Source organism: Diabrotica virgifera, chromosome 7, assembly GCF_917563875.1.
Source record: "Diabrotica virgifera virgifera chromosome 7, PGI_DIABVI_V3a".
Classification (NCBI taxonomy): domain Eukaryota; kingdom Metazoa; phylum Arthropoda; class Insecta; order Coleoptera; family Chrysomelidae; genus Diabrotica; species Diabrotica virgifera.
In genome coordinates this window covers 243,573,459-243,586,278 of record NC_065449.1, presented here as the reverse complement: position 1 = coordinate 243,586,278, position 12,820 = coordinate 243,573,459, and the positions used below count along the sequence as shown (strand labels likewise).

The window sequence follows — 12,820 nt, the reverse complement described above, 5'->3', positions numbered from 1 at the left end:
GGGAAATGGGGAAAATTCTTTGGTAGTCATATTCTTCATATTCTTGAACATGAGGCAGAAGAACAAGAAGTGGCAGAGACCGACCCCGGATTAAGTGGTTAGAAGGAGTTGAGACCGATTTCGGATATTAAAAATCAGACGAACGAAACAGGTCGTCACCAGAAACTGAACAGAATAGCGATGGTCTTTATCATCATCCAGTTTTCTGCCTCCAAAGTTGATCATAGGCCTCCCCTTATTTCTACCAGTTCTATCGGTTTTGAGTTTCCTCTAGCCAGTTACCAGCGGTTCTTTTAATGTTGTGTTTCCATAGTGTAGTTGTTTTATCTCTGCTTCTTCTGTCTGCTCGTTGTCTCTAAACTGTAATTTTTTGGATGAGCCGTCCGACAATTTGAATATTGATGATGCAAGTGGATGAAGTTTATACTAGCGATTCGCCTCAAATAAAGAAGGAAGAAGAAGATATCCGGACTTTGCACATTTTTTAGTTCTTAATGTTTTCTTGTACTTAAGTCTAATAGATAGAGGTGTGTTACTAAGCTCTAAATGTCGTTTTTTTGAGTTCAATTTTTAATGTTCAAAATTAAATAAAAATGTGCCAAATAATTACTTCAAAAATTTTGTCAATGTCACTTGTCAACAATTTTTGTTGAGTTAGTTGTTTTTGTATCCTTAATTAACTTCAATATAAACATCGTAATACTTATTTTAACACATTTTTCGTAAGTTTTCTAAATTTAAGATGTACGCAGCATCCCCGACGCCTTCTGATTTACATTATGATAATTCCCCCGAAAATGGCTACTTACGGCGAAGGAGAGCTCTTCGCAGGTTCAGAGCCTTAGTCCGCCTCGTAATGGCCAATCTCTACTGGATAGGAGATCCTGAAGACCTGAATATTGGAGATAACGTCAAAAGAAACATCCGATTGCTCATGAGAAGGAAAAGAATACAGAGTGTGTTGACTATCAAGGAGAAGTCGATTTTAAATAAACCTAAAGAGATGCGCACGGAAGAGGAGAAGAAGATATTGGTTAAGTGTATCAGTGGTCTGAGGTGTTTCAGGAAGTATCCTCCAGAGGTGAAGGAAAAACTGGCTGCTGTTACTTATTTCCAGTATTTCGGACCTGGGAGAATAATTATAAAACAAGATCATTTACCAGAAGGTAAGTATATATCAACCTAATAGTTTTACCTACTCTCAATCTTCTTAAACCTTCTTCTTCTACTGTTTCCAGAAGCTTGCAATACAATTATTTTGCATTCATATTATCATTTAGCCGATATTGTTCACTGTTGAACATAGGTCTCCTCCAAATCTCTAGATTATGAGCTCTCATCATCATCATCTTCCTCTTACGGTGGCTACCCGTTCGGATGTTGGTGATCAGCATGGCTATCCTAACTTTGCTAGCAGCTTCCAATTCATTTCATGTTCAGCAACAAGTTTTCAACAATTCTTTTTATGTCGTCGCTCCAAAGCGTTGGTGGTAGATCTCTGCTACGTTTTTCTATTCGTGGTCGCCATTCTAGTATTCTTATAGTCCATCTGTCGTTCCACGTCCTCGCCACATAACACACAACCTGTCTATCTTTATCTCTTTCCTTGGCTCTCTAAGCTACTCTTAAATTTTCCTTCGTCTTTTTTGCTACTATATTAATGTCTCCGCTCCTAAGATAAATAACCCAAGAGCAAACCGGATTTACCAAAGATAAAGGGTACTCGTTGCTGACAAATGTGACAGTCCTTAAGAGAGTAAATGCTACTCGCGAGCTGCTTGATAATATCAAATGTAGAAAGATGGCCTATTTTGGACACGTAGTAAGGGGAGACCGATATAATATTCTTCAACTTATTATGATGGGTAAAATCGAAGGACGCAGAGGAATTGGTAGAAAACAGGCCTCTTGGTTGAAGAATATCAGAGAGTGGATAGGCATAAAGAAAGCAGAGCAACTATTTAGATTAGAATAGCTTGAAACAGAGACAGTTTCGCCTTGTTAATTGCCAACGTCAAGTGGACTTGATAGGGCACGTTAAGAAGAAGACAGGTACTCAAGAACACCTTCTAAACATAAGGCAAATAATAAAGAAGTAGCCGCAAATGAAATGGAACTGGGTAGGACACGTATCACGGCAAAACAACGACAGGTAGACGAGAAACATTATACACTGGAGACCACGCGAACACAGTCGTAGTAGAGAAAGACCACAAAAACGATGGCTAGACGGCATCAAAGAAAAAGTCGGAAGAAACTGGCACCAAATAGCACAAAACAGAAAAGAGTGGAGAACTCATGGGGAGGCCTTTGTCCAGGAGTGGATTCAAACTGGATGAAGAAGAAGAAGAAGAAGAAGAAGAAGAAGAAGAGCCGATAATGGCTACTTACAGCGAAGGAGAGCTCTTCGCAGGTTCAGAGCCATAGTCCGCCACGTAATGGCCAATCTCTACTGGATATGCGATCTTGAAGACCTGAATATTGGAGATAACGTCAAAAGAAAAATCCGATTGCTCATGAGAAGGAAAAGAATACAGAGTGTTTTGACTATCAAGGAGAAGTCGATTTTAAGTAAACCTAAAGAGACGAGGAGAAGAAGATATTAGTTAAGTGCATCAGTGGTCTCAGGTGTTTCAGGAAGTATCCTCCAGAGGTGAAGAAAAACTGGCTGCTGTTACTTATTTTCAGTATTTCGGACTTGGGAGAATAACTATAAAACCAGATCATTTACCCGAAGGTAAGTGGTAATTCTACAGTCAATCTTCTTAGATGATTTCCTCTTCTACTACTCCCAGGGGCTTGCAATACAACAATTATTTTTTGTGTTAAAATCATCATGTACAGTTGAGTCCGGGAATCTTTACCCGTGCGCCATCATTTAAAGCATAATAAATAATTCGATGATAAGTCGGAAATTGAAATTTACTAAACGCAACAGCAAGTCACTTACTGTCACTTGTTGTTGCGTTTTGCTCAGGCAATCTTTCTTGAAGCATTGTCCTTAAATGATTTTTAATTTTGTAAATGATTGCTCGCCAAAAGCTACAGATACAGGCAATGTCAAAATAAAATGAATTTTGGTTTTTTTACAGTTTTTTTTTCAATTTTGGACCCTTGATTTTGGCGCCCCTAAAGGATGGCGCCCGTGTTCATTGCACACTTTGCACATATGGTAGCGGGGGCCCTGTATCTGGGCATGTTTGCAACTTCTCTATGTAATGTAATGTAATGACAGTTGTGTGACGCTTGAATCTTCTTTTTGTTGCTATGACTTGTGTGTCCTTGTGAAAGAGATGTATAAGTAATTATTGCTGGTATGATGCTGTTCATCAGTCTTAATTTTGTTTTCATAGCTAATTTGCTTCTTTTTCCTGTGCGTACTCTTATTGCGGCTTTTACCGTTGCTGCTTTCTGGGCTGTCGTGTTAACATGTGTTGTGAATGTTAGACCTTGGTTGGTCCATTGTGACTACTAGATATTTCGCTTTGTTTTGCCATTCCATGGGCTTGTCTTGCACTGTTAGTTGTTCTTCTGGGTTATCTGTTCTTTTTTGAAGATAACGGCTTGAGTATTTTCTGGATTTATTGCTATTTTCCATTGAATAATCCATTCTTCATTCATTCACTCTGATGAAAATTTGATTTTAATTTACTTCGAGATTTTAGCAATGTACTTCGTACTGATTGGCGAATGCACCGTTTTGAAAACCCGATACGACCAAATACTCAAAGAACACGTAACCGAAGACATAGGTACTATAGGTCCAGGAGGGATGTTCGGTGAAGTAGCTCTACTGCACGGAACTGGAAGGTTAACCACCATCGAAACCCACACCGATTGCGAGTTCCTGAAGGTTTGTAACGATTCATAATACTTTTGATTTTTTTTTAGTTTACATATTAGAGGTCCCGTCCTGTATATAAAATTTGTAACAATTCAAAAAAAGGGCTTTTCAATTTTGTTTTATTTCCATCTTTTAGCCAGAGAAACTTTTGCCACACCCAGCATACATCATACATCATCTACCTATGTCTATGAAAGAGTTGCGTTTTAAATTTTTAATTCCAAGCGTCACATCGTGGTTCCAAAATGCCGAAAACGTGGTCATGCACCTTTAAAAGCGTATATTGTTTATACACTTCGGAATTACTTTCGCTCTTAAGGGTTTTTGGCAGTCCGATTACGATTCTGGCATTATTTTTTCTGAAAAATAAAATGGTGGATCCAACATGGCGGAAAAAAATTGAAAATATCAATCAAAACGCAAATTTTTTGTCAAATTTGGAAGTTTAAAGTCTCTGATTACAAATCTAACATTACTTTTTTTTTAACAAAATGCCGGATCCAATATGACGGAGAGAATTTCGAAAATTTTATTTTAAACGCATATTTGTTTAAAATTTTTTATTATAAGGGACTTTTGAAATTGCGCATTACCAATACATTTTCTTTTATGAAGTACACCATTTAGAACCCATTACTTATGTACAACCACCCATACCTACTCAACAATCGCCAGAATCATCTAATATGCGTCATTTCCCACTTTTGTATTCAAACGACTACCAGCAATTCATAGGCAGTAGGCAGCTAAATCAAAGTGATTCTGTATCTTCTTACTACATAAATTTTAAGATTACCTAATCAACAATAGTCGCAGAATTATGCAAAATTTTGTACTTTTTAAATGTATCTTTACAAAAATTTGATTATTTCAAGAATATTTTCACTATTTATGCATTAACCAATTTAAGGCTTTTATTGTTACTAAATCTTAAGTTAACTTACATCTTACATTACTACCCACTCAAAAAAAAAAGAATCTGCTTTATAGCGATAAAATTGATAAACTTTCAAAAATTTTACTTTTATACTTTCTCTGCCGTCTCAAATAACCTCGGACATTGCTCACTTGTTCCTGAGCTATGAACCAGAATACATCCAGTATGATCCTTATACCTGTGTATTACGACTCTACGATAGTAAAGTAGAAAACAACTGTATACATGAAAATCCTTAAATAGGGATTTTTTCCGCCTCATCACCACGCTTTCAGGATTTGGACCCACTGTGCGCTGTGCGTATATCGTCATTGTTTATTTTAACATTCAAATTTTATCTTGGAATGTTTCAGTTTCCAGAATATTTGCAAGCAGTTAAGATTTGTTTTAAAGGCCTTTATTTTTTACTGAGAATTGCCGATGAAGCATTGAGAGAATATAAATAGATATGGTTTTGCTGAAGATGGGGAAGGAATACGAAGTCATAAAAACAATACGAACGAGAAAATTGGAATACCTAGGCCACATATTGAGAGGGGAAAAGTACTCCTTGCTAAGGCTCATAATCCAAGGAAAAATCTCGGGAAACAGAAATGTGGGACGTAGGAGGATTTCCTGGTTGCGAAATTTAAGGGAATGGTATGGGTGCAGTTCAAAACAATTGTTCAGAGCTGCGGCCAACAAAGTTAATATTGCTGTGATGATAGCCAACATCCGATAGGAGACGGTACTACAAGAAGAAGAAAAAACAGAGGTGGGGTTTTTGGTTATTGGCGAAAGAGATCTTTCGACGAGTTGAGTGTTTGTTGTGTCCGTATTCGATTGGTCGAAAATTATGATGCGATATGCGTTTGCTGTGAAATTGCGATTCTGTGTGGAGATCACACGTTACTTTCAGTCAGATCTCCAAGCCAGTGGCGTGCTGGCCATATAAATGAATCGGTGCAATCGCCGAGAGGCCGCGGCCTCTTGAGGCCGGTCAAATAGGTTTTCCCAAAAATTTTTAGATGTAACAAAAAAATATTTTTTTAATTTCTAATCGGATGTTTATTTTGCTAATAATATTAATAAAACATTTAAAAAAATCAAAATCTTTTTAATTGTGCAATTCAGTTTAAGTAAATGAGTAAGACTCTCTAGTCTATATACATAAATAGATTGCTACAGATAATATTATATATTTTCATACATACAAGTATATTTATAGTTTTCCAATTTCCTTCAAACATGTATATGTACTCTGCAGAATTAAAAAATGGAAAAACGTCTTGCTCATTTTTGACTGAATTATTGAAAGTATCTAAAAACGATTTGATCAAGACAAATCAAATCGTTTTATGATGATATAAGCACTCTACATCCTAGAAATTTTGATACAATAAAAAAATGGTATACCTTTGATGCCATTTAAATCATTTATGAAAAATTAAGAAAGTTTTATCCTACCATATCTGCGACTGCAATTAGAGAAGAACTCATCGATTTTGCTGATAAATGGATTGTATTAAAAATAGGATTTTGCAAAATACTGAGATTATAGAAGATGGAGTTAATGATGAATATGTTCAGCCTACAGAAAATATGAAGGATGATATTATTAATCCAAGTGATAATGAACATGAAGTAACAAATGACAATGTTGATATCGTGAAAACCTCACCTACGTGTGGTACTAAAAAATGTAAAGCTTGCTGTTACGCTGTTTTGCATAAGTACAACTTATTATATCAGTGTGCCTATCCAAATTTAAATAGTATAATGTAAAACATTTATTAACACTTTCAGTGACCCAAGTATCTTGCGAAAAAGCTTTTCAACATTAAAATACATAAAAAATCGTTTAAAAAGTATTTTAACGCGAGATCACTGTTATGCTAATGACTCTAGAAAAAGAAGCTTTGTATGAGCTTAAAAATGATGAAATAATCAACGAATTCGTTCAAAAATCTATTTTAATGCGGAAATTATTGATCGGGAGTTAAGTAATTATTTTATAAAATAATTGCAAAAGAATATTTAGATTATTGCGTTGTATTAACATTTTAAATATTGTTAAATTAAAGTATTTGCACTGTACTTGTATTTGTACTCTCTTGTATAATTGATTTACTAAAATGCAACTTAATACATAATTGAAAAATTCTCAATTTTATTTTACTTGTAGGTACCTTAATTACATCAAATTCATATTATATTTATTTAGGAAATTATGGTTTCTGCCTTACTGCATAGGTACGATATTGTCATACATGTCAATAATTATTTGTGAGATTTATTATTCTTAAATGAAAAAATATAGCAAATTAAGAAAAAAATCATTGAATTCAAAGTTTTATGTTTGATTAAAAAAAAATTTAATTTTTGTTGTTTGTTTTTGTTTTTTTAAATACCGAATACAACATCCTGATAATAGAAGGTAAAATGAGGATGGGAGGCCGCTTTTCTATAAGATCACCGGGCCGCTTGAAAAGTTCCAGCACGCCACTGACTCCAAGCAAGAAAGTTCATTATTCTACAATGTATAATGTTTAATGTTTCGGTGTTAAATGCACCTAAGTTTCTTTGGCACCCAGTTGAGTCATTAAATAAAGTTATGTGCATAATACAAGGCAAATCAAAAGTTTATTTTATGTGAAAAAGCAGTCAATTTTAAGTTGTTCAATGGAAATGTATTCCGGTATACAGAATAACCAGTGTTATGGAGCTTTGTTAAAACCAAGACATTGTGGGTCAATTTTTTCTTGTTTATAATAAATAATGTAACTATTAAAGAAACCGATATCCATACCCCGTCGCCCGTCGCAGGTATTTCGCTACGGGTACTGACATCCGGTGATTTCGTTTTTGTTTACTTGTTTGGTTATACATTAGGGTGCATCGAAAAAGGCGAAAAAAAATTTTTTTTGCGATGGAAAAGCAATACCTCGCAAAAGTTGCCCAATCAACTGTTAAGTATTCTGGTAAAAATTTTTCGAAATTGGAAAATATCTTCTGCCCCCCCAAGACAATAATTAACAATAATGTTAACAGACGACAAAATTTTTTATTTCGAAACGAAAATGTAATAGCTCATAAAAGTTGCTTAACACACTATTTAGTATTTTAGTAAAATTGCGTTGAAATAAAAAAATATTTTCTTCCCCCCGCGGCAACTAAAAATTAGAAAAAATACGCTAATATGCGAATTTTTTTTGTAAGTGAAATGTAATACCTTATAGAACTTGGATAAATAAATTCGGTTTAAATTGGAACATATTTTCTGGTTTCACAACGAAATTAAAAATTTTACTTAAGAAAAGTATACTAAAACATTCTTTTTATTACAAAATAGCCTAACTTATCCGTCTCCCTGACGTCACCCAAGTTTTTTAATACTAAAATAAATATAAAGCAAAGTACAAAATTAGGTATATAAATATTACAAAAAAATATGGTAAAAGCATTCTATTCGAAGATGTCTTCCGATTTAGCATTAAAGTGGGGCATAGTTTTTCTGGAATTAATTCGAACTTTTATAAATCCATCCATCGAATACGCTCCACAAACTGCTAGAGAAGCTTGTGTCACAAGTTTGACTCATCGTTCTACACATTGTTTGTGGCAGTGATTTTTCTTAATCTCAATGGTAAAAGGGTCTAAGTTAGGCGCAGATTGTCACTCGAAAATCTAGAGAATATAGATGGTTCTGTAAGATGATATTCTTGTTAGTTAATTAACTCAAAGTAGTCGTTTGAATCAAAATTTAAAGGAGAGAATTTGAAGACCCTCACGTTTTTTGATTTGGTCATTGGCAAACTTCTTTTGATGTCCAAAGGGTAGATCATTTGAATGTCGCAGACAAGATGTTCTTCTAACAGCCTTATTACATCACCCTTAACGCCAGTATTTACGACTGTTTCGTCACATGCAATAGCTGGATTTGATACTTTCTGATATACCAGACAGTGGATACCCATATCCGAAATATTTGCACCCTGGCTCATGCACAAGTGTTATGTGTTCTTCCACGATCGATTGACCATAAAACTTGGTACTGTTTTTTACTTGAGCTAAAGTTTTGTCTTTGCGTCGGTAACTTTCTTCTTTTACCGTTGTTCTCTCTGATTATATTTGTTTTTGTTTTCCCTATCAATCGAGCTTATCACCATTTTTCTGGTACCTCTTTGATTTAATAGAAACTCGCGATCATCCAGAGACACTTTTTGAGGTTTGCTACAAAGAAAATTAATCAGAGTGTCACATTTGCATGCTGCAAGATCGAAACGTGTAGTTTTACTTTTGTTCTTAAAGCGTTGAATTTTATTTTTGTAAAATTCACTGTTTTGTCTGTTCTTAAATGGTTTCCTTAGTTTCATATATTTGTCATGGTAGGCTTTTAAGAGCTGAATAATTCTTGTATGTTAAATTATTGAAATTAAAGCCTTTTCCATATTTCCTCCAAATTAATTGCAACCTGTTCGGCAATACCAGAAAATTCTGGCTCTTTCTTGCTGAGTTTTTTATCCTCTTGCAACCCCAAAACTTTATCGCTTGTTTGTATTTCGTTAAAACATTTTCAGGTATATTTGGCGGATGCCCAAAAATGGGGCGGTCCACAGCACATCTTGATTTTATTCCCCATGGTCCTGGTTTATCTATTTTAAAAATCTTTAATTTACAAACAACAATAATAACTAAGTAAGGCATCGCACCAAACATAAGTGAAAATTACACGCACGGACTCACGAAGCGGGACATTTCAAAGGGGTTGGGGAGACTGAAAAAACACATAAAATGTTAAATATCGTTTAAATTTGTAATTGACAACATTTTAAGTTTTCTTTAATTGATCTTAGATCGACTTAGCACATATTTTATTCCAAATAATATAAATTGAAATTTCCATAAAAATCAGATATTTAATAAGATTCAAGGTCGTTGGCGGGGGGCAGAAAATTCGCTTAGAAAAAAAAAATTAAAAATACTAATATGCTGCAAAATAACACTAGCAACTTTTTCACTCTATTAGATATAACATTTCCAACTTTTATTTTTTCGATGCACCCTACACATAGTTTTATTCTGTACTAAAAGTAAGGAGTATTTCTAACAAAGAGGAGTCGGTACTTCGGGTATTGGACAAATACCCGTTACAAAGTAACGGGTACTTATTTACATCACTAGTGTGTAATATTTTTTGTGTTACAGGTTAAAAAGGCGGACTTCGAGTATGTGCTGAAGGAAACTGTCACAGCCCTGTGGGATAGGTTAACGAACGTGTTGGATCGGCTTACGTATTTTAAGAATTGGGACCAAATTACCAAAAGGGAGTGTTGCATAATATGTAAAACTAGAAATTTCGAGGCTAATGAGACTATTTTAGGAGACGGCATAGGATTTCAGCAACATGTATATTTTGTGATAGAAGGTAGGTAATATATTTCATATATTATTATGTTTTAGTTTATTTTTCACATCGTTAAGATTATAATAACAATTTTACTAAAAACTTCACAATCATAGTCGCACTGATTTTTGTAATTATTTTGATAACCTATTTTCTTCTCTTTTTCCTATGCCATGCTCAATGATCATGTGTTCTTGAGCTATCAAATTGGCTATACCCTGTATACATATTTTGTTGAAAGCAGCACGGAAATGGGATCGAAAGGATCTGTTAAACTATTCCCTTAGGTTTCTAAGCTATGACGTTCTTCTTCTTGTATTATTCAATGAAGTATATTAGATCTTTCTGGGTGACGCATAACACGAAGGTCGTGCATAACCCTTTATAAAAGGCCGTGCTCAGCAGAGTATTTCTACAAAAATGAAGCCTATGCTCACTAGTCAGCTCAAACGAATACTGAAATATGATGGTTCAGAGAAGAGAACACAGTTGGTGATTCCAAAGAGCAGAATATCAGAAGTATTTCGTCAGTTACACGACAGCCTATCAGGAGGGCATTTCGAGATAAAGAAAACCCTTCAGTGAATTTGGGAATGGTTTTATTGGATAAATAGTTCCGATGATGTAAAGGACTGGTGTAAGAAATATACTACCTATGCTACGAGCAACAGACCTTACTGGAAAAGAAAGGCTCCTATGAGACAGTACAATGTTGGAAGTCCGTTTGAAAGAATAGCTTTGCACATTGCCGCGCCATTTCCAGAAAGTGAAAATGGATGCAAGTACATGTTTGTCGTAATGGATTACTTCACGAAATGGGTTGAGATCTACGCAATTCCAGACCAGAAGGCCGCCACTATTTCAGATGTGTTGATAAAAGAAATACATCAGCTATTCAGAGGGTTGTCGGAAATATGATGAAGAAATTTTTAAAGACACCGACGTCCTGGTACTAGTCTGTTGCAATCCGCGTAGTTATTGGCGCGGAGCGAAAGCCGCCATTATCCACTTTTATAAATTAAAATTATAAAAAATTAAAAAATAACAGTAGTATTTTGTATTTTGACAACGACACCCGATTTGGGCGTCGAAACGTTAATAAAATTATTTTTGAAGTTATACCCTATAGGCACGATTGAGGGTGAAATTTTATTAATCTGCGCGCATGCGCACGTATTAGTATGCGCGCATGCGCACAGAGAGAGTATGGAGTTCGTTACTAAATGTTTTAATTTATGTATGTATCAGTCCAGAAAAGGTGTGGAAATAATATATTAGTGTTTTTTAAATATATTTACTCACAATCGGTTAGTAATTTATGGATTTCTAACCTTTGAAGTAATCAGGAAGCGACTTATTATTTACTTTACTTTCCCAGCTAGCCAGGAAAGTACTTTCCCGGCTATCATCTGTCACTTTTCTACCTGCAAATGTCAATGTCATTTTTGATTAAAAGATGGTTTAGAAAGAATAGAATCCACTCAATATTTATTTAATTAAGAAACAACAACAATAACAAAAAGAAAACTATTTGGAATTATAAATATTAATAGTTACATTGGAATTAAGATTACTATTAACGGTTAAAGTAAGACCGTGTTGCTCAAAATTATGAGTTTCAGAAATAGATGATGATAAAATAAACACAATTTGATTATATGCACAATTAATGGCGTCGTGTATCGCCTAAATGTCAGATTCAACAAACTTGTTTTGTTACCTAGCAACGATCTCACAGGTTACTTAAAATAATTCATCTTATCACATAATGAAAATGGATACAGCTATTTGAAACGAAATTATTATTGGTAGATTGTGAGTATTAGAAATCCATAAACTACTAACCGATTGTGAGTAAAATAGTATACAAACCTCGCGGGAACTCATTCTAGCCTCGCGTCTGTAGTTTACCTCGGTGCTTCGCACCTCGCTAAACTACCTTGCCGCTCGGCTGAAATAGAGTACTTTCCCGCTAGGTATGTAATATACTATTTTCTATAAACGTGTTAAAAATGCAATTTATAGCACTCCATAGGAACGTTAAAAATGCTACTTTAAAGCACCAGTGCTTTAAAATTTTAACGCACTGCAGTTAAAAGTGAATTGTCAAATTGTGAAACGTCAAAATATTTATATTTCATTTATTAACATTAATATTAGTCCAGAAAGGACCCCTTTTAACAAATTTGCATGTTGCCAGGACCAAAAGTTGGTCAAAAATTTTTTAAACGTTTTTTTTTTGTTTTTTTCCTAAAATTATTTTTTTTTGCATGGAACAAATTTTTTTTAGGTTTTTTGGATCATTCCAAATAGAAAAGGTCTTTAGTGACTTTTCTCTAAAGTTGATAGTTTTTGACATATTAGCGATTAAAAATTGAAAAATTGCGAAATCGGCCGTTTTTAACCCTCAAAAACTATGTGAAAAACTGAAAATTTGAATGTTGCCAAGGCAGGAAGATATTCTTTAAACATCGATTGATGAAATCCCGAAGAGTTTTTTGTAATACAATATCAAAAACCCCTTTGTTTTTTAATTGCCAATCAAGCGTGCGCGACACTATTTTCCTTTGCATGTCTATACAGTATGGTGGAAATGAAAGGAATAAATTCGTTATTTCGTAAACCGGTGACTTTAAGGAAAAATCCCAAAACA

General features: G+C 34.5%; 1 protein-coding gene across 1 annotated transcript in view; it reads left to right on the top strand.

The window, feature by feature from the left end:
* The first annotated feature begins 638 nt into the window (after window positions 1–638).
* Window positions 639–12,820, top strand: part of LOC114329268 (uncharacterized) — a 48,643-nt gene continuing 36,461 nt past the window's right edge. The window contains exons 1-3 of the mRNA XM_028278309.2: window positions 639–1,166; window positions 3,666–3,853; window positions 9,969–10,188. Of these exons, the coding sequence (XP_028134110.2) occupies window positions 743–1,166; window positions 3,666–3,853; window positions 9,969–10,188 (832 nt within the window). The 5' untranslated portion in view covers window positions 639–742. The remainder of the gene's footprint in view (window positions 1,167–3,665; window positions 3,854–9,968; window positions 10,189–12,820) is intronic.